The sequence below is a fragment of the Thermobia domestica genome, chromosome 6, assembly GCF_964235325.1.
Source record: "Thermobia domestica chromosome 6, izTheDome1.hap1.1, whole genome shotgun sequence".
NCBI classification, from domain to species: domain Eukaryota; kingdom Metazoa; phylum Arthropoda; class Insecta; order Zygentoma; family Lepismatidae; genus Thermobia; species Thermobia domestica.
Window position 1 is genome coordinate 164913964 of NC_137459.1, and position 20916 is coordinate 164934879.

Here is a 20916-nt window from a genome sequence, read left to right on the forward strand (position 1 = left end):
AGTCTCTCACTGTCTCTATACAGAGAGGAGGCGTAGAGAGAGAAAAAAAACAATAATACAGATTCAAACTCAATTAGAAATTTTACACTGTTCCATGCTGTTAAGCCGATGACATACTGTCCACTCCTTTGATGGTCTCTGCCTACTGGAAGGGACTGGAATGTTTCTGTGGTGGGAATCACACGCAGGATACACTTAGTTCTGGAGTTATCATTTTACTGGGAATCTGAATTGTCCCTGAACGGTGATGATGTACTCCACTGGAGATGTTAATAGCATGTCCCAAACTGACCCAGAAGTTTGTCAGTGTAAAATTTTATTACAACTTCATTTGGAATTCTCCTTGTTAAAAGTTCAGGAGGGGCCCTGTCGTATACTAAGACAAGCCACTAGATCTCGACTGAGATCAGTTGATATCGATTACAGTATTCCATGATAGGAATGCTAGGTTAGTGCCACTGCACTATATGAAAGTTAAGTTCACAGCTATACTGTTAAACTGAAAATGCTTGCACTGGCATGGCCAACATAGCCACAGTTCAGGTGTTTGATAGTAAAGTGGTAAGTTAACTACTTGAATAACGAAGGTTTGATAATTGAAGGAAAAAAATTCACTGTTTCTCTTCCACTGCAATATACATCTCACACACTGGCTTGTGAGGTTCACTATCACATAATAAGTCTACACCTGAATTCACGATACATGGGTGGCCTTGTATTTAAAAAAAAACATCAGAGCTCCTGGGGACCGGAACGTCTCACCACTCTGGGTTCTAACATCCAAACACTTTCGAACTTTAGCAGCAACTGAACATGACAATGTTCACCAAAAGCTAGTAACCTCCGCGAATTCCAGGAAATTCAGGGACTCGCTCTTCCCAGAATAACCACAAAGAGTTTTCATAGCTGGGGGCTAAACTGTGTGTGGTCTCTCCAGTCAAACCACTTTGAAACGCCAACCTGCTCGTGCAATGAGCAAAGAACTCGTGATAGGTGCTGCCCTCATCGTAGAGAGCGGCAGTTTTGAAAGTTCCTGTTCAGAACAATAGTCTATAACAGGAATATGAGACACACAACTTATTTCACTTATAGTAATTATACAAAGAATATTAACACATGATTATACACACATAAGGGTAATAATATATACACAGAATGCAATTATATCAATATTTACAGATGGCATCCCTCATAGTATGAGTAGGAAGTCTTTTTTCCATTAGCCTCCCTATATACGTCTGCTAGAATCCAGCAGCCATCATGCCAAGAAAGAGAGAGATGGGAATATCTGTTGTTTTGAGTAAATTTTGACAATAACACAAAATCTAAATGTTTTGTACGCTGGGAAACACGATGACAAATAAGTCATGAATTTTTAAATGGTCTTTCCAAGAACTTGTGAGCGTAATACGGTAATATTAATAATTTACACATAAAAATAGTCAAAATAAAGTACAATTTTTCAAATACGCAGTGCATCATGGAAGAAAGAGAGCTAGCTTCGTTCGGTGACGCTAACGGACGCTGCTTCGAGAGACGCATCGAGCCTGGGACGCGTGAGATTCTTTTCAAATGTGTAAAAATGACACCTATAGAAATTGGAAATCTATCGTGGTGACGCTAAAAAATTTATGACTTTTTCAACAAAGCCTGGAGTGCGTCTGTGAGCAATTTTTCCACCTAGACATTTCTATACTGAGGAAGTTACCAGTATACTTCCTATAAACAATCCTTTCAGTCTTGCTTGTTCATCTAGGGTTTTCTCCTCCCACTAGTAGTCAAAGACCTCACACAAACTCTCAGCTCAGAAAGCTGTCGCCAAGAAAAAAAATCTCTGTTCAAGCTCTCTTAGTAACATGAAGTTCAAACTTCTCTATTCGAAGTAACTAAATATAATATGATTTCTTCTTTATTCTTTACATGTAGTATATGTATGCAGGATATGTAGATCCAATAATGCATGTAATATATACATTCAATTTCCCATTAATGAGATGCACGCAAAATTTAATGATATTCATAAACTATGAAAGAATAAAAGTACGTACATGAATGACATATATATCAAAAGCATATTAATAATATCGTATTACGCTCTGTGTTTACCCAATAATATTCATAATCGTTACATGATATGCTAAATGAATACTAATTAATCAGCAATTAATTTATTCACAAATTATCATCAATTAACATATTGATAGGGAAATGTGCACTCATCTGCATTTTGATATGCAGATGAAGGTGAGGGCACTCGGCCTTCCACAGACCCCTCTCGTTCCAAAGGCGAGAACACTTACCACTTGTTCCAGGGAATCAAAAACGAAAGTGCCTGGTAACCCTTCCTTTCACTCCAAGTGTATGTGTATCTTTACGATAATCAGATCTTATAAGATCATAATGCAAAGATTGTGGCAAAATTGTGGCAAACAACACTAAAATATTGTCGTGGCAAACAACACGCCACCCTAGCTACATGACCTGCCCACCTGAGCCTCCTAGATTTAATGACTAACAATATTGGGTAAGCCGTATAAATTATGTAATTCCTCGTTAAGAAGTTTCCGCCATTCCTCATTCCCGTTTCTCTTGTGTCCGAATATTCGCCTCAGGATCTTGTTCTCAAATACTTTCAATTTATGTTTCCCTTCCGAGTAAGCGACCATGTTTCTCAACCATACAGAGCAACAGGCATGATTATCGTTTTATATATTTTAAAATAAGCAAATACATTACACACACAATCAATTATAATGTCAATGATATATGGTGTTCATTGGGCAAATAACTCTAAAAATAAAGATTTAACTTAGACTGAAGAAATTGTTATCCTTCGTTTTTCATTATAATTTAGCCATGAAACAAACACCTGAGAGATATGCAACCCATGTATACAATTGTGTAGTGAAGGGATGTGTAATGCATAGGATAAGACACTTTTTTAATTCAACACTTCCAGTGTACCCGTACAAATGTAAGAAAAAAATACTGGCCATATTTCTTAAATATTCAATTAGAACTGGACAATCTACGGAAAATTTGCAATCGATCAGTGAAAACGTCATCTTTCTAGAGCCTGCAGTTTCCGAGATCTCTATGTTGAAAGGATTGCCCACAAACATATAAACGTCCTAAAACGTATAGTCTGAAAAACTCCAGAGATGGCAGCACAATTCATTTGCCTTGATTTTGGAGAAGGCTTATTAAAAATCAAAGGCTATGAACAACAATATAAAAGAATAAACTTTATGAAAAATGTGTATTTAAATAATTTATTTTAAGTGCATATAGTTTAAAATATTTGTCTTTGTTAAACGTGAAATCACAAATAACCGTAAATCAAAGGTTTGAAATCAAAAGCTAGAGATTGGAGCTCAAGCGCTTCTATTGACATACGAACTGGTCAGGCGGTTTGGGTCACTAGTCTATGAATTAGAGGTAAATGTGTTCAAACCCTGAAGGAAGTATTAGTTTTGAACTGGCCACCTGGAGCTCTAACCAGGTTAAAAATAGGGTATCCGTAGCTGGCGGAGAAAAATAAACGAGTCACTTAGTGTGACCATCCCCATTAATTGAATCGCGAACTTCATTAATACGGTTGGATTACTTACCTCTCTGAGGATTAAGGAAACAACCGTCGAATTGGTTTTAAGCCTCCACGGAGGCTAATACACCTAATTGATTTTTACTGTTGAAGAACTTGCTATTCTCTTGGTTAACGATTTGTTTTCGATATTCTCCTCTTCGGAGGCTGATATCACCAAAACTAGTTGACGACCTTGGCATATCTACCGGATAACAATTTATATTAGTGCTTCCTCTTCGGAGGAGTAGGCACCTTAATTAAATCCATCCTTAGAGCATTGCTCTAAGACACCACAGTATACAGGGGCGATCAGTACCCTCTTTTGTGGTAAGCTGGCGCCATCTCCCAGTTTAGTTATTTGGATGGCTTCTCAGAAGCCAGCAGCAAAGTCAGATAAAAAAGTACAATCACTTCGCATTAAAGGCCTCAGGGGCAAAATAGCAAAACCAACGTACAAACCAGAAGATTTTCTAGTGTCTTTAGGCAAAAAGAATCAAGTAGCCGCCCCAGCGAAATTGAAATCCACTGCACTTAAGCAGTCCAGTGCTTCACAACCATCCATTTCGAGTAAGCCTGAAGACATGGACTTCACGGTAGTAGGAACGCTGAAGCGACGTAGGTCTTCTTTAGCAAACATCAAGACAGAACACCTCACTAATAGTGTCTCCGACTATCCACCTCTTCCACTCAGTAATAAGTTCGAGGTTTTGTCCCCAGCACAATCAGATAATGCTAGTACTATCACTAAAACTGCCACGACAAATCAGCCACCCAGCTTCAAGCCTCCTCCGATTTTCATTTACGGAATTACCAACACCTATACATTTATTAAGACCTTGTCACGAGCATTGAAGGAGCCCCTCTTGCTCAGCTAACTAAGGAGCGCATTCGGATTCAAGCGGCAAACAAAGATGACTACAATTCTATCAATGCTTACTGCGATCAGACGAAAACTGAGTATGCCACAGGGGTAGCAAAAAATAAAAGGCCTATTAAGGTGGTTGTCCCAAAACTGCCTATTGACACTGACTTAGACGATCTGAAGGATGAATTTATCCGACTGGGCTACAAACCAACAAGCGTTCATCAAATATCTCGCAAAAGCAAGAAAGATAACAATAAAATTATGATGCCACTGTTTTTGATTGCTCTGGAACAAAGTGCAGCTATTAAAGAGATCTATGCTATCAGCAACCTACTTCATTACAAGGTCCAAATCGAACCTATAAGCCTCCCTCGGTGCTACAGTGTTACAGATGCCAACGCTTGGAGCATTCACAGGACACCTGCCAAGTGCATCCGCGCTGTCTCAAATGTGGGCAATTTCATTTTACCCAGTTCTGCAGTAAATCCGACTCCTCCACACCCGCCACTTGCGCAAATTGTCAGGGAGATCACCCGGCAAATTACCGTGGATGTGCAGTATTCAAATCGTATTATGAGACTCTTAAATTGCCGGCACAGCAGCCGAGAAAACTTCAAGATAAAGCGGAGAAAACTGTAAACAAACCAGGAGCAGAGACAATTCCCGATCCCACTATTATTAATGCCCAACCTATGGCTACGGACAATGAAGACGCTGCAGCCCCTCCTGCTTCCCACATCCAACCAGCTTCTGCCGAAAAACAGGAGAGCCCCAAAGAAGACCTGGACCTAAAGTCTATTCTTTCATTCCTCAAGGAGTTACATTTCCACAAAATCATAACGCATATTAAACGTGGTATTACCCGTTTCCTTCAAGCAGCAGACTCAGCTTCCAAGGCTGCACCAGTAATAGAAACAATAGCGGAAGTGGTTGACGATGGCTCTTTCCAACTCCAGCGTCCTACATCATACACTTATCCTTGCTACATGGAATGCAGATGGTTTCGAGGGGCAGAAACAAATGCTAATTCGATTTCTCACACACCATAGAGTTGATGTCATGTTTGTACAATAAACACACTTTACTGCTCGGATCACTACTTGGCGACTACCCAATTGAATTGTCTATCGGCAAGATGGAGTGGGCAGACAGAAAGGAGGATTACTATTTATAATCAAAAAGGCTTTCCCAGTCACGTTGGTTACAATACCACCCCTACTTACTTTGGAGGCACTTGCTGTTGAGCTAATAACTCCAGGCGTTCCATTAATATTGGTTACCGGGTACAGGTCCCCGGCCACACAACTAGAGCCCACATACTTCGATGTTATCGCAAACTTAGGGCCAAAGGTCATTTTAGGTGGAGATCTTAATGCTAAACATGGAGAATGGAACTCGATTACTTCAAACAGTGCTGGAGACAATTTACACCAATACATCCTCACGTCCAACTTCAACATCAGTGCTCCGCCAGACCCAACTCATCATCCAAAGTTCGGCGGACAACCCGATGTGCTTGACGTTGCTGTTTGTAAAGACGTATCCTTTACTGTCCATCCTTATGTCATCTCAGATTTAGACTCTGACCATGATCCAGTCATTTTTCACGTCTCACACCGCAGCATTGCCCATTGTGCCCCTATTTTTAAGCAAATAGAAACCGATTGGGATATCTTTAAACATAAATCAACACTATGATCAATCTCCGAGATCGGCCAGTTACTATTGAGGACATCGACCAAGCGGTTTCAGACATCACATTAGCACTTCGAACAGCAGAGGCAGCGAGCTCCACTACCAAAATCTCTCCAACGCACACAAGACAATGTGACAGTCTACATCTGCAGATCTATCTCCATTTAAAACGTTGGGCTAGACGCCGATGGCAGCCCACACTACATCCAGCATACAAAACATTATGGAATAAACTGCGTGCGAAGCTCAAGATGCTCACACAGCGACAAAATCCACAGTATTGGGAAGATACTTTTCGAAATATCACAGCAACTGATCGAAAAATTTTGACATTCTCTAAATCCTTTCAGCGTGCTACAAATGCTTCCAGAGCTAGAGTCCTTCAAGGCCCACAAGGACTGACCCAAGACCCTCAGTCGCAAGCGGATATTTTCGCTGACTCCCTGGAAGAACAGTTCCAGCCTAACAGATCACGTCTTGATCCCTATCTCAAACAGCACATCTGAACTACATAGCCTAACTACACAAAACCCTATACATAACACCATCTTAGTTACACCTCGAGAAATAGAAAGACATATCAAATGTCTGCCGGCGAAGACAGCATCCGGGCCCGACAGAATTCCATCTGATATCCTAAGACATCCAACCAGAAAACTACTGGTCTTCCTAACCTATTTATTCAATGCCATCTTTCACTTATGCTATTTCCCGAAGACCTGGAAGGAAGCTCGTATTATCAGCATCCCCAATCCCGGGAAGAATCCACTTCTCCCGGAAAACTATAGACCAATAAGTCTTCTGTCACACCTAAGTAAACTCTTTGAACGTGTGTTTCTGAAACAGCATGTAGCTACTAGAGACCTTCTACCATTTTATCAGTTCGGGTTTCGTGCACAACATAGCACTACTACACAACTCGTGCGAGTAGTGGATCATTTAACAGTGGCTTTCAACAGAAAACAGCACACCCTTGGAGTCTACCTGGATGTCTCAAAGGCCTTTGATAAAGTATGGTTAGCTGGACTTTTATATAAACTATACACGCAAGGTTTCTCAGATCGTCTTCTGCATTTACTGCGTTCCTACCTCATTGGCAGAAAATTCCATGTGTCTGTTGACGGTGTTAAATCCACGTCTAGACCTATTAAAGCAGGTGTTCCACAAGGCGCTGTACTCTCACCGCTTTTATATAATCTGTACACAGCAGATATTCCCACCTTTCCCCATTGCTTTGTTGCAACATACGCCGACGATACTGCCTTTTTCACGACCAGTAGCTCACTTGCAGCGTTACATATACATGCAACGTCAACTCATAGGTTTTCAAGAATGGGCAAGACGTTGGAGAATCAAAATTAATGCAGACAAAAGCTGTGCTGTCATCCACAGTCGGAGACGCATCTGCATCCATCGAAATCTAAACTATGAGAACACACGCATTCCTCATACTACGCACGCCAAATATTTGGGTGTAACTTTATATCGTGGTCTAACGTTCGCCGCACACATTAGAGACATAAAACAGAGAGCATTACGAAAAATCTCAGCGTTGTACCCCATCTTGCGCTGTAGCTCCCTTTCTAATGAGGTCCGAGTTCACATCTTCAAAATGATAATCCTGTCTACCATCTCTTATGCATGCCCTGCCTGGCAACACGCTTCCCATAGTCAAGTAACAAACTCTCGAAAGTGTGCAAACTCGAGCTGGTCGTATAATCACTGGTCACGACAGATATACGCGAAACAGCCAGATCCAGGAATACTTAGAGCTACCCACTGTCAGAGACGTTCTACGACATCTCCACAATAAGTTCTGGCGTACTTTACCCAGACATATAAATCCAGCTATAGCTAAATATCGGCACCGAATGCGCACTGCGGAACGTCCATCGAACACTACGCATTTAAAATCTCTCCAGAACTGGTAAAGAAGTCATAATCAGCTACTCTGCGACAGTTGCAGATGTAGTCTCCCATACATACCAAAACAATAGTAACATCCAAGAAACCACCAGCACATCTTGACATATTCTTTATAACATATTACTCATGGACTCAGGGGCTCCGCCCGATACTCTATGCATAACCACAAAATTATCGTGACCGTGCTTTTATTGGGTTACTTTACACTAGACCGTGAAAATTTTGTCTCGTTCCGGTCGTACCAGGCACCTTTCATGGGGCATTGAAGCCAGTTCGCGAGCAACTAGATTCAGAGATCGTACTGATTCTGGTGACTCCGCTCATTCAAGCAAATGACCTCTTGACAGATCTCGGTCACCTGTAGCCATTAACATGGACTCGGCAATGGACACTGCTTCTGGCTCAGGTTCATATTTCTATACAGCTAAAGAACCAATCTATCCTTTCTTGCTCACCAATTTTGATACAAAGTATACTCATCCTAAAATTGTATTCATACAAATAAATAAGTATTTACGGAGGGCCAGTATAGAGAATATTGTCAAAACTAGAAATGACTTTATCATCCGCTCAAAAGACCCGAACTTCGGTACACTTAGGAACAAAGCGTAATACGAAATCTTTGGCAAAACGGCTAAATTAACCAAACAAACCGATCGGAAGGCAAAACAACCACCTCCTCCACGAAAACCACCAATGTTTCCTGTTGTTTTGGAGTGATACCTGAAATCAGCGATGAAGAAGTTCTTGAAGAACTCAAACAAGAAGGCATTGAAGTTAACAAATGCATGTGCATTAAGAATAACAATGACCCTACTTACATGGTACGCGTTTTATCCCAAGATCAGACAGCACTTGATTATTTGTTAGCTCATGGATCTCCTATCTACAAGAAACTCCATCGATTCGAGCCTTCCAAGACACCAGGGCGTTTGCCACTTCGGTGTAAGAAATGCCAAGCCTATAACGCACACGTTACTCGCCATTGTCCTAATCCATCTAAATGAGGTTATTCTGGTGAATCTCACGAAACAAAACTTGCAAAAATAAACAACAACAGCCACACTGCTCTACCTGTAACGAAAATTACCCAACATACAACTACAGCTGTAAGGGAAATCCTCAGGCACAACCGGAACGCCCGGAAATGACAGTGCCAGTACAAAGCTTTGACAAAGCCACACCACTCTCACAATCTCTTGCTCAACCTCTCGCTGTCGAAGATCTTCTTCGTTACATCACCATTGTAGTACAAAATGATTTCCTTTTCCAGCGTGAGCACATTCTTCGTGTCGCCATTTCAATAGCCAAATCTCTCTTCAACCTTAACTTTTCTGCTACCTTCTATTCAGGACCTTTCGTTCACTTTCACATCGCACCTCTAGAGACAGAAGTATAAACCCAATATGGCAGCGGCAGTATACATTATGGCTCTTACTTTACTTTTTGTTAACATCAGATAATTCCAGCAACATAAAGTACTTCTAGGGCCTCTTCTGTTAGAAGAAAAAATCGATATCGTAGCTCTCAACGAAACAGCTTTAAAACCAACCTCTTCTGCACTATAACAAAATACTTTGGATTGAGTAATAATTACCTGTACCTTGGGCAGAAAGTGCTCATACATGTGCACTATACTTCATAGTTAATTTAATAATAACAGAGGAAGAATGTTTTTAAGATATGTAAAGTAATATTATGGGGTAGTTAGTTGCTATGTAAATGTTTATGGATACCTAGTCAGCAAGTTTGTGGGCTTGACAGTTTTAAGGAAAAGATATTATAAAGTATATCAACTAATAAACCATTTTTAGCACCGTTCATAGACGTTATCATTCTTATTAAAAAGGTGAGATTAATAGTATATAATTATTGAAGCTAATTTTTACATGCAAAGAAATACTACCACTCGAAATTTGTATATCTTACTGAGCCGAACCAGGTTAACGACTATCCAGTGATAAGAACGTTCGTTAAAAATTTTGGTTTACCTCACCCGGGATATACTGTAAATTCTCATCCCGAAGCATAGTAGGAGTGAATTTACTTTTTTGTTAATGAATACGAATTTAACCGTATTGAGAAGTGGTAAAATAATTGTAAGAAAAATGGTCAACGAAACAATGGAGAATGAATTCCATAATAGTGACAACGGTGGACCTAGTGTAACACCAGGATTGACATCAGAAGACCGAATCTTGCTAGTCTTACAGCAGCAATTGATTCAGATGTCTACCGAGTTAAAGCAGACTATGAAGCATAACTCTGAAGAATCCAACAAGCAATATGAAGAATTAAGTAGACGAATGGAACAGAAGTTTGACGAATCTAACAAGCAATATGAAGAATTGAAGCCGACGATAGAACAGAAGATAGAACTGAAGTTTGACGAATCTAACAAGCAATATGAAGAATTAAGTAGACGGATAGAACAGAAGTCAGATGAAACGAAACAGACAATTGTCCAGGTGGTGAATGACATATCCTCACAGTTCGAGGAAAAGTTAAAAAGAATATCCGAGGATTGTCAGGAGAAGCACAATCACCAAAACCAAGAAATCAGTGCTGTAAAAAAAAGATTTAGAAGTAATAGAATCTTCCGTTCAACAGCAAAAGATCCAGGTCATCAACAATTCTAACAACATACTTGTAAATACGCAATTGTTAGCTACTATACAGGAAGAGATTAGAACGCTACAGGTTAAGGACAACACATACCGTAATAACTTGGGTAGTGATCGCTTGGAGTTTCCCCACTCACCAGTGATGAACTCACCTTCGGCGGGGTCTGATGAGGATATTATATTGGACGAAATACATCCGAAGAGTACAGATGGGCGAAACATAGATGGTGTACCAACACATCACGTAATGGATAGGAACTATCACTCAACAAGTACACGGAATGATAAAAGGAAGGTAAAATTAAGTGTTAAGATGAGTGAAATACGAGCTATGAGCAAATTCAGTGGTAAGTGTAACGAGAATGCTACTTCTTTCTTAGAAAAATTCCAGGACGAGTGCAATATTATGTGTATAGATAGATCACAATATATGAAATTAATCCCTCATGTATTACTCCCACCTTGTTCATTATGGTTTAAAGCAGTACGTGATCACATCAGTACTTATGAAGAATTCAAAGCGGCACTAATCGCAAATTATGAAAATGACTTTTTGCTGGCAAATAGAGATGCCACCATTAGAAATCAACACTTCAATCCTCGATTGCATAAATCTGTTGTAGAGTTTGTTGTAAATACATACAACGAATTAAAGGTCGTTAATCCATTGCAATCGGAATCGAGAATAATAGCATCGATTCGAAATTTGCTTCCATTTAAGTTACAACAGATCTTATTTTCCACACAGTGTATGAGTTTCAACCATTTATTAATGCTTGTCCAATGCTATGAAACCCAATACCATGCTATGAATCAACAAGCCGGAATGGGTAAAAATAAGAATAATTCAGATCATTTTGTGCCAGTTCGGAATTTGAATATCCGAAGTGTGAATAATACGGAACATAACCTAAGCCGAGTAAATTCTAGCAATCAAAATGAGCAAAATAGGCGAAGTTATGTAGGGAATACGCCTAACCTAATTAATCGTAGCAACCCATATGTTAGATCATATAATCAAAATAGGTTTAAAAATAGACGTAATGTATGGCGAAATTCCAGGAATACCGCAAACTACGCGGATAGATGTAATTGGAGATCAAGAGATGGCACTTCATATCAAAACCAGAATCACGACGTAATACATGTACAAAATAGTACAGAACCTAATCACGATTGTGCAGTACAATGTACTTTATTAGAATCGTATGCAAGTACGAATGTAACCTGATTACCGTTAATGAAATTTGGTTAAATCCATATCAGCTATAGATTTTCATGAACATTTATTTTATTTTTATTCAATTTAATTCTCTTTAATTCTCATTAATCAATGATAATTCTCAAATGTTTTTAATATATGTAAGAATTATAATTTAATTCATAAATGATTAAAAGCAAAGATTATTTATATTAGATTGATTTGTGTTGAAAATTTAATTGTCAAAGATTATGTTAAGAATAAGATCCATTCTATAAAACTAATTATTCAACGACTATCTTGAATGAGATTCTTCTATGTTTTGATACCTTAGGAATCCAATGTTTATTTTAAAACATCAAACTTATTTATTATATAATGCGCCCTGACTATTTGTAACTCATGTTTGTCCTTTACGATTTTTGAATTCGCACCCTTCAACGATTAAGTAAATGAGCGACGATATTTTTAATAAGAAAATATAATAATAATATAATGAATAATAATGAAATAAATATAATTATTGTAATAAAAGATAAGTATTGATGAAGTGTAAGATTTGTTAAAAATATATATATGTGAAATGTAAGGAAGAGATATACGAGGTGCGATCAAAATGTGATGGACATATGCAATGTAAGAACACTATTGTAAACGGACCAGTGGTTCTTGAAGATAAAAGCCAAGCTTACTCATGACTTTTATATTCAGTCCAATTGTCGGGCGACATTTTATATAACAAAATACTTTGGATTGAGTAATAATTACCTGTACCTTGGGCAGAAAGTGCTCATACATGTGCACTATACTTCATAGTTAATTTAATAATAACAGAGGAAGAATGTTTTTAAGATATGTAAAGTAATATTATGGGATAGTTAGTTGCTATGTACATGTTTATGGATACCTAGTCAGCAAGTTTGTGGGCTTGACAGTTTTAAGGAAAAGATATTATAAAGTATATCAACTAATAAACCATTTTTAGCACCGTTCATAGACGTTATCATTCTTATTAAAAAGGTGAGATTAATAGTATATAATTATTGAAGCTAATTTTTACATGCAAAGAAATACTACCACTCGAAATTTGTATATCTTACTGAGCCGAACCAGGTTAACGACTATTCTTGATAAGTCGTTGTAGCACGAGTTTCTGGTTACCAACTTCAACGCTGAGATAACCACGATATACATGCACGTGCTCAAGGCGGGGTGCTGATTGTTTTTTTTTTCTCCCAAACGTCCTTATCGACAATACAATCCTACTGCATTTACAAACCTTCCTGAACACCTCTTAGTCTCTATATACTACCCTTCTCTAACAGTTAATGTAGCTACCATATATATATACGTCCTGGCCATCCAATACCTTTCACCTTTTTCGAATATATCTCCCAAAACTTTAAACACATAATCATCATGGCTGACATAAATATCCATAGCAGAAGTGTCAGGGAGTCACGTTTTACGGACTTTGTTTCAGTTACAGTACAACTTCACATTCATAATCTTCCTGGTCCCACTCGACCAGCTAGCCAAATAATCCCGAATGTAATAATCATGTCTCTCTCGCTTATAAATGACTGTGAGGTGAAATTTCTTGAGACGATTGGAAGCGATCACTGTCCTATCAAACTAACCATTAAAAAGATTCGGCCATCTCTACAAAAGTTAGAGCCACATATACACCGTTACGATAAAGCTGACTGGTCTCAATTTCGACAGACCATAAATATTCATATCTTCAATTTCCATCCACCAAATTCAGAATCTGAAATGTACAATGTTGTCAACCACATCACAGACGCCTTACATTCTGGTGCTCAACAATCTATACCTGTGGAGAAAATTTATCCGTCTAAGCCAAAATTGCCTCCAACCTATCTTCCTTTAATACAGCAATCACGACAGCAATATCGAGAACATAGACGAACCGGCAACGAAGGATGTCTCTGTCAACACAGACAGTGGCACCGAACTGTTACAAATTATCTCACAGCATACAAACGTAGCACTTGGATCAGCGCCTGTAATAAACTAAACGGCGAATCCTCACCAAGCCGATATTGGAAAACCTTTCATAGACTCACAGGCAAAAGCACTAAAATATCGTACCCTCTGTTGGACAATGACGTTCCTCTCTTTACAGATCAAGATAAGGCAAACGCTTTTGCAACACAATTACAAACAGTTTTCACGCCTGTAATATCATGTAACTCACATAAACGCAAAGACTTGTCCACTATTCCAGCTTTAAAACCATCACTCTCGCATGTAATAGATATCGACTATCCTCTTACAGCACTAATCAGTACATATAAACTTCAACGCGCACTTCATAAGAAACGAAATACTGCACCAGACATCGATCATATTTCCTACCGGCTAGCAAAAGAAGCTCCACTCTCATTACTTACATTACTCGTTACAGTCTACAACTTTATTCTCCGCACCTGCTTTAACCTGCGGATTGGAAAGTGTTCAAAATCTACATGTCTCTTAAGCCTAATAAACCAGCACATTCTGTGAGTTCTTACCGCCCAATACAACTGACAACAGTTTTCAGTAAACTGTTTGAGAAAATGCTTGTCCAACGGCTTCATTTACATATCCAAGAACATCACTTATTGCCCATACACCAAACAGGTTTTCGACCAGCCTTTTCCATTAACGATCAGCTACTTCGGCTCTCTACAATAATAACAAATCAATATAACAAGGGCTCGTTTTAATGGATATTGGAAAGGCTTTCGATAAAGTATGGCATTATGGTCTTATTCAAAAGTTACATAAGCTAAACCTCCCGATCTGCTACTTACGTATCACATATTCGTTTTCAGTAAATCGAATTGGATATGTTTATATAGGATCTGCTATCTCACACCCTATTTTTTTCCGTATTCTTGCGTTCCACAGGGTTCTGCCCGCAGCCCGCTCTTATATAAACTATATGCGTCTGATATACCAAAACCTACGGATAACGTGTTCTTATTTCAATATGCCGATGACACGGCTTTTCTAGCTCTGGGCATTACAATCACATCAGCACGGCATTACAATCCACTCTCAATGGATTTATGCGATGGTGAAAAACTTGGAAATTTACTGTCAATAGTGACAAAACGCAAGCACTGGTCTTTTTACCCCAAAACGCCGCTCCATGGTTTATCGCTATCCGCAAAACCTTAAGGTCACACTTAACGATCATTCTCTTCAACCAACTACTACGGCCACATATCACGGGGTGGTATTCGACTCCAAACTCAACTGGAAGTCTCATCTTGAGAAAATATCTCAAAAAGGCTCAATCTTCTCCGCCGTCTAACTGGCTCTACTTGAGGACTAAACGCCGCCTTGCTCCTAAATACATATAAAATGTTCCTTCGACCTATGTTAACTTTTGGACACATCGCTTGGTGCAACGCTCCCAAGAAGTTCTATGACCGTTTGTCAATACTCGAGCGTCCTGCCATTCGACTTGCGCATCGTATCAGATGCCATATCACAACTTTCTGACTTATGAGCACATTGACTTTCCTCAATTGACTCAACATCTCGCCGATATCCGCTTGAAATATCTACTCTCTCGTCTACTAGTCTCACCCATTTCTTTTCGATGCCCTACAAGCAGATGCTAAAACTGACGCCCCGTATAAGTATTTGCACATGCCATTAAATATACTTATTACTATGTATCTTAATGCTGAGCATTCTACTGCCGACGAGCACGATATCTTCCATATTTATCATATAGGGGGTCATGTCTCTCATTTGTTTCCATCTATGCACCATGTACAATTCCAACACTAGCAGTGGGCTTTCCCCATGTCGCCATCAGTCTCGAGCCGCCCCGAGACAGAAGAACTAATCTGCATTTGTCTTTTTAACAATGCGTTTGTGGTTGTGGCGTGCACGCACTGCATCTCATCTTTCACCGTCATTATATTTATTTCATAAAGCACATCAATGCCTATATACACTTTCTTAAACATAAAAAAAGTTTCCTAGTGGCACCACTTTTATATGTGCTATTTTCTGCACTCATGTTTAATATTTGCACTAATCTTGTGATTAGATATTTTTATTAATATTTGTTTTTGATAATAGCACATAGACCATCATAAAATTCTTTAAACAACAATGTACTAAAATCTGTCAAAGAGAAGGCGTAACCCTCGAATGGCTAGGGTTAGAAATATTCTTTGAAATGAAACGATGAATAAATAATTTCCTAAATACCTAACCCTTTACTACTAAAAAACCGCTTTGATTGCTATTGTAGCATTTTAATAGATAGATTAGTCTTGGAATTGTTTATAACAATTGAAATATGATTTTTACTATCACAGAGACTGAAATTAATGGAGATTTAACGGTTAGTAACACTCGTGTTTATATTTTGACTTACAAAAGTGGCTGGTGGCGCTCGTTGGATAGTAGCATTCTTGCACTCTGAACAACTAACATTATATTTACTCCTACAATACATGCGGATAGCTACTTATTAGTTTCAAAACTTCCTTTCTTTTTTTTTTTCAGAAAAGATGCACAGTATAGACAGCATTCAACTCTATTATTATTCCTACAGGGTAATACGATAGTAGAACAATCTCCTTTGGTGCGAAGAACGCCACGTTTGATAAACTACGTAAGCTTGTGGTGGGAGACTGTTGAGTCAGCGACTTGGCTTAGGGTCCTCATTTTCCTCGTGTACGCTCATTGCATCAAAAATTATAAAACTCACCTTAACGTGTCATCCATCTTCTTTTGGCTCCAGAGTATAACCAAAGACAAACGGTAGTCTTTACCTTTTTATTCCTGAGTACACAAATCGCTTGATGAAAAGTACTAATAAATTAGATATTTTTGAGTGAATAAAATTTACCGAATTTAAACACTATCATCACTCTTAGGAAATGAACTGATATAAAAGATTAAAAAGAAAAAAACGCAAACTATCACATGTTTACACTTACTGGGTGCTCCTAATGTGTGTTCCTGAGTTATAATCCAACATTAAATGAAATATCTACATTTGATGTAGGCTCAGTACTGAAAAAAATGATAAACTATAAAATAAACCAACAACTATTTCAGTAAATAAGATAAATTCGTAACAGCTGACGGCGCCAATTAATTGTTTGAAAATAGTATTACATGCAACACTTACCGGCAATTTTGTTGTTCCACTCATACTTGATCACGATTTTAGCTGTTATGTGTTACAGCTTCTGCCAGACAGGTGGTCCACATTGCATTCTAGAATACACAAATTAAATGTACTATAAGACAATGAGTTTCAGTTTCAATTACAAAATTGTAAATTTATATATTAGAAAAAAAACAATCTATCAAATTTGTACAAATGCCTTCCACTGGATATATGCCGAACAATAATATACAGGGTGTAACGAAAAGGTACGGCAGAATTTCAGAGACTGATTCCTTATGGATAGACAAGTAGAAACGTTCATATGACCATATGTCAGGAAATGCATCGTTACAGAGTTACGGCTATTGAGACGCCTGATTGTTTGAAATAGTTACATTCTAGATGTCCCTCAATGTGACTGAATTTAAACATCAAACAGCTCAGCTTCTAATTGAGCCAGAAAGATAATTTTGGTATCAATCTCTTCCTGAAGGATGAAGATTTCCACTGATATGCATCTTCACGGGTGGTCGCAGAAACAATGGAAAATCATCCAATGCATCCGAAATGTGGGCTTCCAGGAAGTATCGATAGGAGTTTCCCGTCAAGCTCTGTGGGAGTATGTATGGGCCTAGTAAAGCGTCACCGACAATACCGCACCACACGCTGAGAGCAAACTGTTGTTGATGTCTCATGGGACTGATCACATGGGGTTTATTGTCCGCTCAAAATGTATACTATGGTAACTGAAAACACCTTCCATTCTGAACTGAGCCTCATCTGTAAACATTATTGCGGATGGGAAAACGAGATTGTTGGCACATGCTCGAAGTATCACTGGCAAAAGCGTACTCGCCTGAGCTCGTCGGCTACTGACAAAGACTGTACTTGCTGCAGATGATATGGATACAGGCTTGCTCGACTAAAAACACGCCATATCTACATGTGGTTTACACATAGGTCATCCTTCAGGAAGACATTGATAGCAAAATTATCTTCCTAGGTTAATTAGCAGCTGTGCTATTGAGATTTAAATTGAGTTACATTGAGGGGCAACTAGAATGTAAATACAAATATTTCACACCATCAGGTGGCGTAATGGACAGAACTCTGTAACGATGCATTTCTCAACATTTGTGTTGCACAATCCCATGCTAGAGCAGTAAGTAGAGCAACTAGGACATGGGATTTTGGTACTCTCCCACAAACCTTTTATTATAAGTCCTGTTATTTACAAATATAACGAAAATCACTATAATTGAGGTCCGAAGACCAATAGAATGTTCTCTATGCTGACTCTTTCCTATGCAGCCAAGGGAAGGATACTCCAGAGCTGCAGGCAAGTTAAGGATTACAGTTAGGAAAACACAGAGCTCGAAGCAAGCTAAGTGGTTACGTTTGGATCTACCAGGCCTCCAGGAAGCAAAGAGAGGGGTTTGGTCCCACAGAGCTCAAGGCAAACTAAGTGATTGCTTTTAAGATCTCGCAGTGCTCCAGGCAAGCTAAGAGATTTGAGTTAGGTAAATCTACCAGAGCTTCATGCAAGCTAAGAGGGGGCAGTTGATCAGTTGAATCTGATGTCATTCGATGTTCTGTGGCTACTTTTGTACCCTCTTCTTGGGAGGTGGTGGTGCTAGTATTTCTCTTCGGTCACGTGTGCTGTTGGTGATGATAATGCCTGCCGTCTGCTTGCTCGTAGCAGTTGTAGTTGTAAAGAAGCACGTTGTTCTTTTAGCAAACATGAACCACGTGTAGGATATAAGATCCTCAGGCCAGTTTAACCTTTAAACGATTACTGACCCAACTACTGCGCCAATGATTTAAACCTCAATAGCTCAGCCCCTAATCAAGCTAGGAAGATGATTTTTGTATCAATGTGTTCTTAAAGAACGGAACTATCCGCCAATTTGCATTTGTATATATAAGACATCACGCCGGAGGGGGAAGGTAAAGTTTGTGTTTTTTGCATCAGTTTTTAGGGGAGCATTCTCCCTTGGGGTACATTTGTGGGAAAGAAAGAGTAACTAACAAAACGTGATTGCAAAAGTTGCCAGAGTCCCGCAAATTTTCATTTTTCCCATATTGTTTAGGATTTTTTCCCGTTTTACCTCGTTGGAATCTGAGTTCCATAGGCTGTCCAATAATGTATCAATCGGGGGGTATTTAGGCAACTAGGGGTTCACTAGGGATATACAGCATGTTAGAAATATATATTAATTCAATAAGAGAAGGAGCCTACTATTTTTTTCTAGTAATTAATACTTTTCTGACCAAAGTATATACTTATTTTAATAAATAAGTACATACTCCGGTCAGAAAAGTATTAATTATTTAAGTAGTAGTTTCAGAGTCAAGATAAATGAAGTTATTATTATTTTATTTTCTGTCCATAATCTTTCACTGATTATGCTCATTTCAGAGAGGGCATGATACGAGGGCTATCCAGAAAGTAGATTACGTTTCGGAATAAAAAATCAACAAAGTATAGGAAACAAATTTTATTATATACAGATGAAAGCCACACACAAATACTACTTTTCGACATAGTCACCATTCAAATTAAGGCATTTATCGTAGCGATGTACGAGCTTGGAAATTCCTTCGTCGAAAAATTCGGCCGCCTGCGACTTCAACCACTTCGTTACCTCTTCTTGCAGCTGTTCGTCGTCATCAAAACGCTGCATAGCCAGCCACTTCTTCATTGCTGGGAATAGGTGGAAGTCGCTCGGTGCCAGGTCGGGACTGTACGGCGGATGAGGAAACAACTCCCACTGAAAAGATTCAAGAACTTCACGCGTGACATTTGCCGTGTGGGGCCGGGCGTTGTCGTGAATCAACAAGATCTTAGAGCTCAACATTCCTCTGCGCTTGTTTTGAATTGCTCTTCTGAGGTTTTGCAGAGTTTGGCAATACCTTTGAGCGTTTATTGTAGTGCCTCTTTCCAGGAAGTCCACCAAAATCACACCTTTTCTGTCCCAAAAAACAGTCGCCATCATCTTCCTTGCCGACATTGTTTGCATGCATTTCTTGGGTATTTGGGGAGAACCTGTGTGCCCCCACTGCATTGATTGCAATTTCGTTTCACAGTTCACGTGTTTCACCCATGTTTCGTCACCAGTAACGATGCGATCGAGTAAAGAGTCACCATCCTTATTGTAGGCGTCCAAAAAGCGCAACGCTGCAGCCATTCGCTGATTTTTGTGGTCCCCTGTCAAGATTTTTGGAATCCATCTTGCACAAAACTTGTGGTAACCAAGCTTTTCGCTGATGATTTCGTGCAACAAACTTCGCGAAATTTGTGGAAAACTCAAAGAAAGTTCCGTTATTGTGAACTTTCGATTTTCACGGACTTTAACATCGACTTTTTCGACAAGTTCGGCAGTCACTTTGCTGGGTCTCCCACTTCGATCTTCGTCGTGAACATTGGTTCGGCCATTTTTAAATCTTATGACCCACTGTCGCACTCCACCTTCAGTGATAATGTTGTCCCCATACATTTCACACAGCTGCCGATAGATTTCTATCGGTTTACAGTTTTTTGCTGTCAGAAACCTTATTACTGCACGCACCTCGCAGCTCGCGGAATTTTCAATTAACGCAGACATTTCAAACCGTCACAGTATCTTAACGGAGCACAGCACGAACCTCTTACTAGCACGGCTAGATGCCGACTGAGCTGCGCAACGCTCTGACCCCAAGATGGCCGCGCTAGCCCCGCCCCTAGCGCACACAGACGAAAACGTAATCTACTTTCTGGATAGCCCTCGTACCTTAATAACGGATCAGTCAACTCTGGTGTGATGGGTACCTGGTTTGTTCCCTGACCTTGCGAATTTGTGATGGACAAATTAGTGTTTTTAAAGCCAA

General features: G+C 39.2%; 1 protein-coding gene across 1 annotated transcript in view; it reads right to left on the reverse strand.

The window, feature by feature from the left end:
- The window catches only part of LOC145688305 (uncharacterized), a 1380532-nt gene that overhangs the window by 733872 nt on the left and 625744 nt on the right, over positions 1–20916 (reverse strand). Inside the window, exon 3 of the mRNA XM_081762319.1 lies at positions 17068–17156. Coding sequence (XP_081618445.1) covers positions 17068–17091 — 24 coding nt within the window. The 5' untranslated portion in view covers positions 17092–17156. The remainder of the gene's footprint in view (positions 1–17067; positions 17157–20916) is intronic.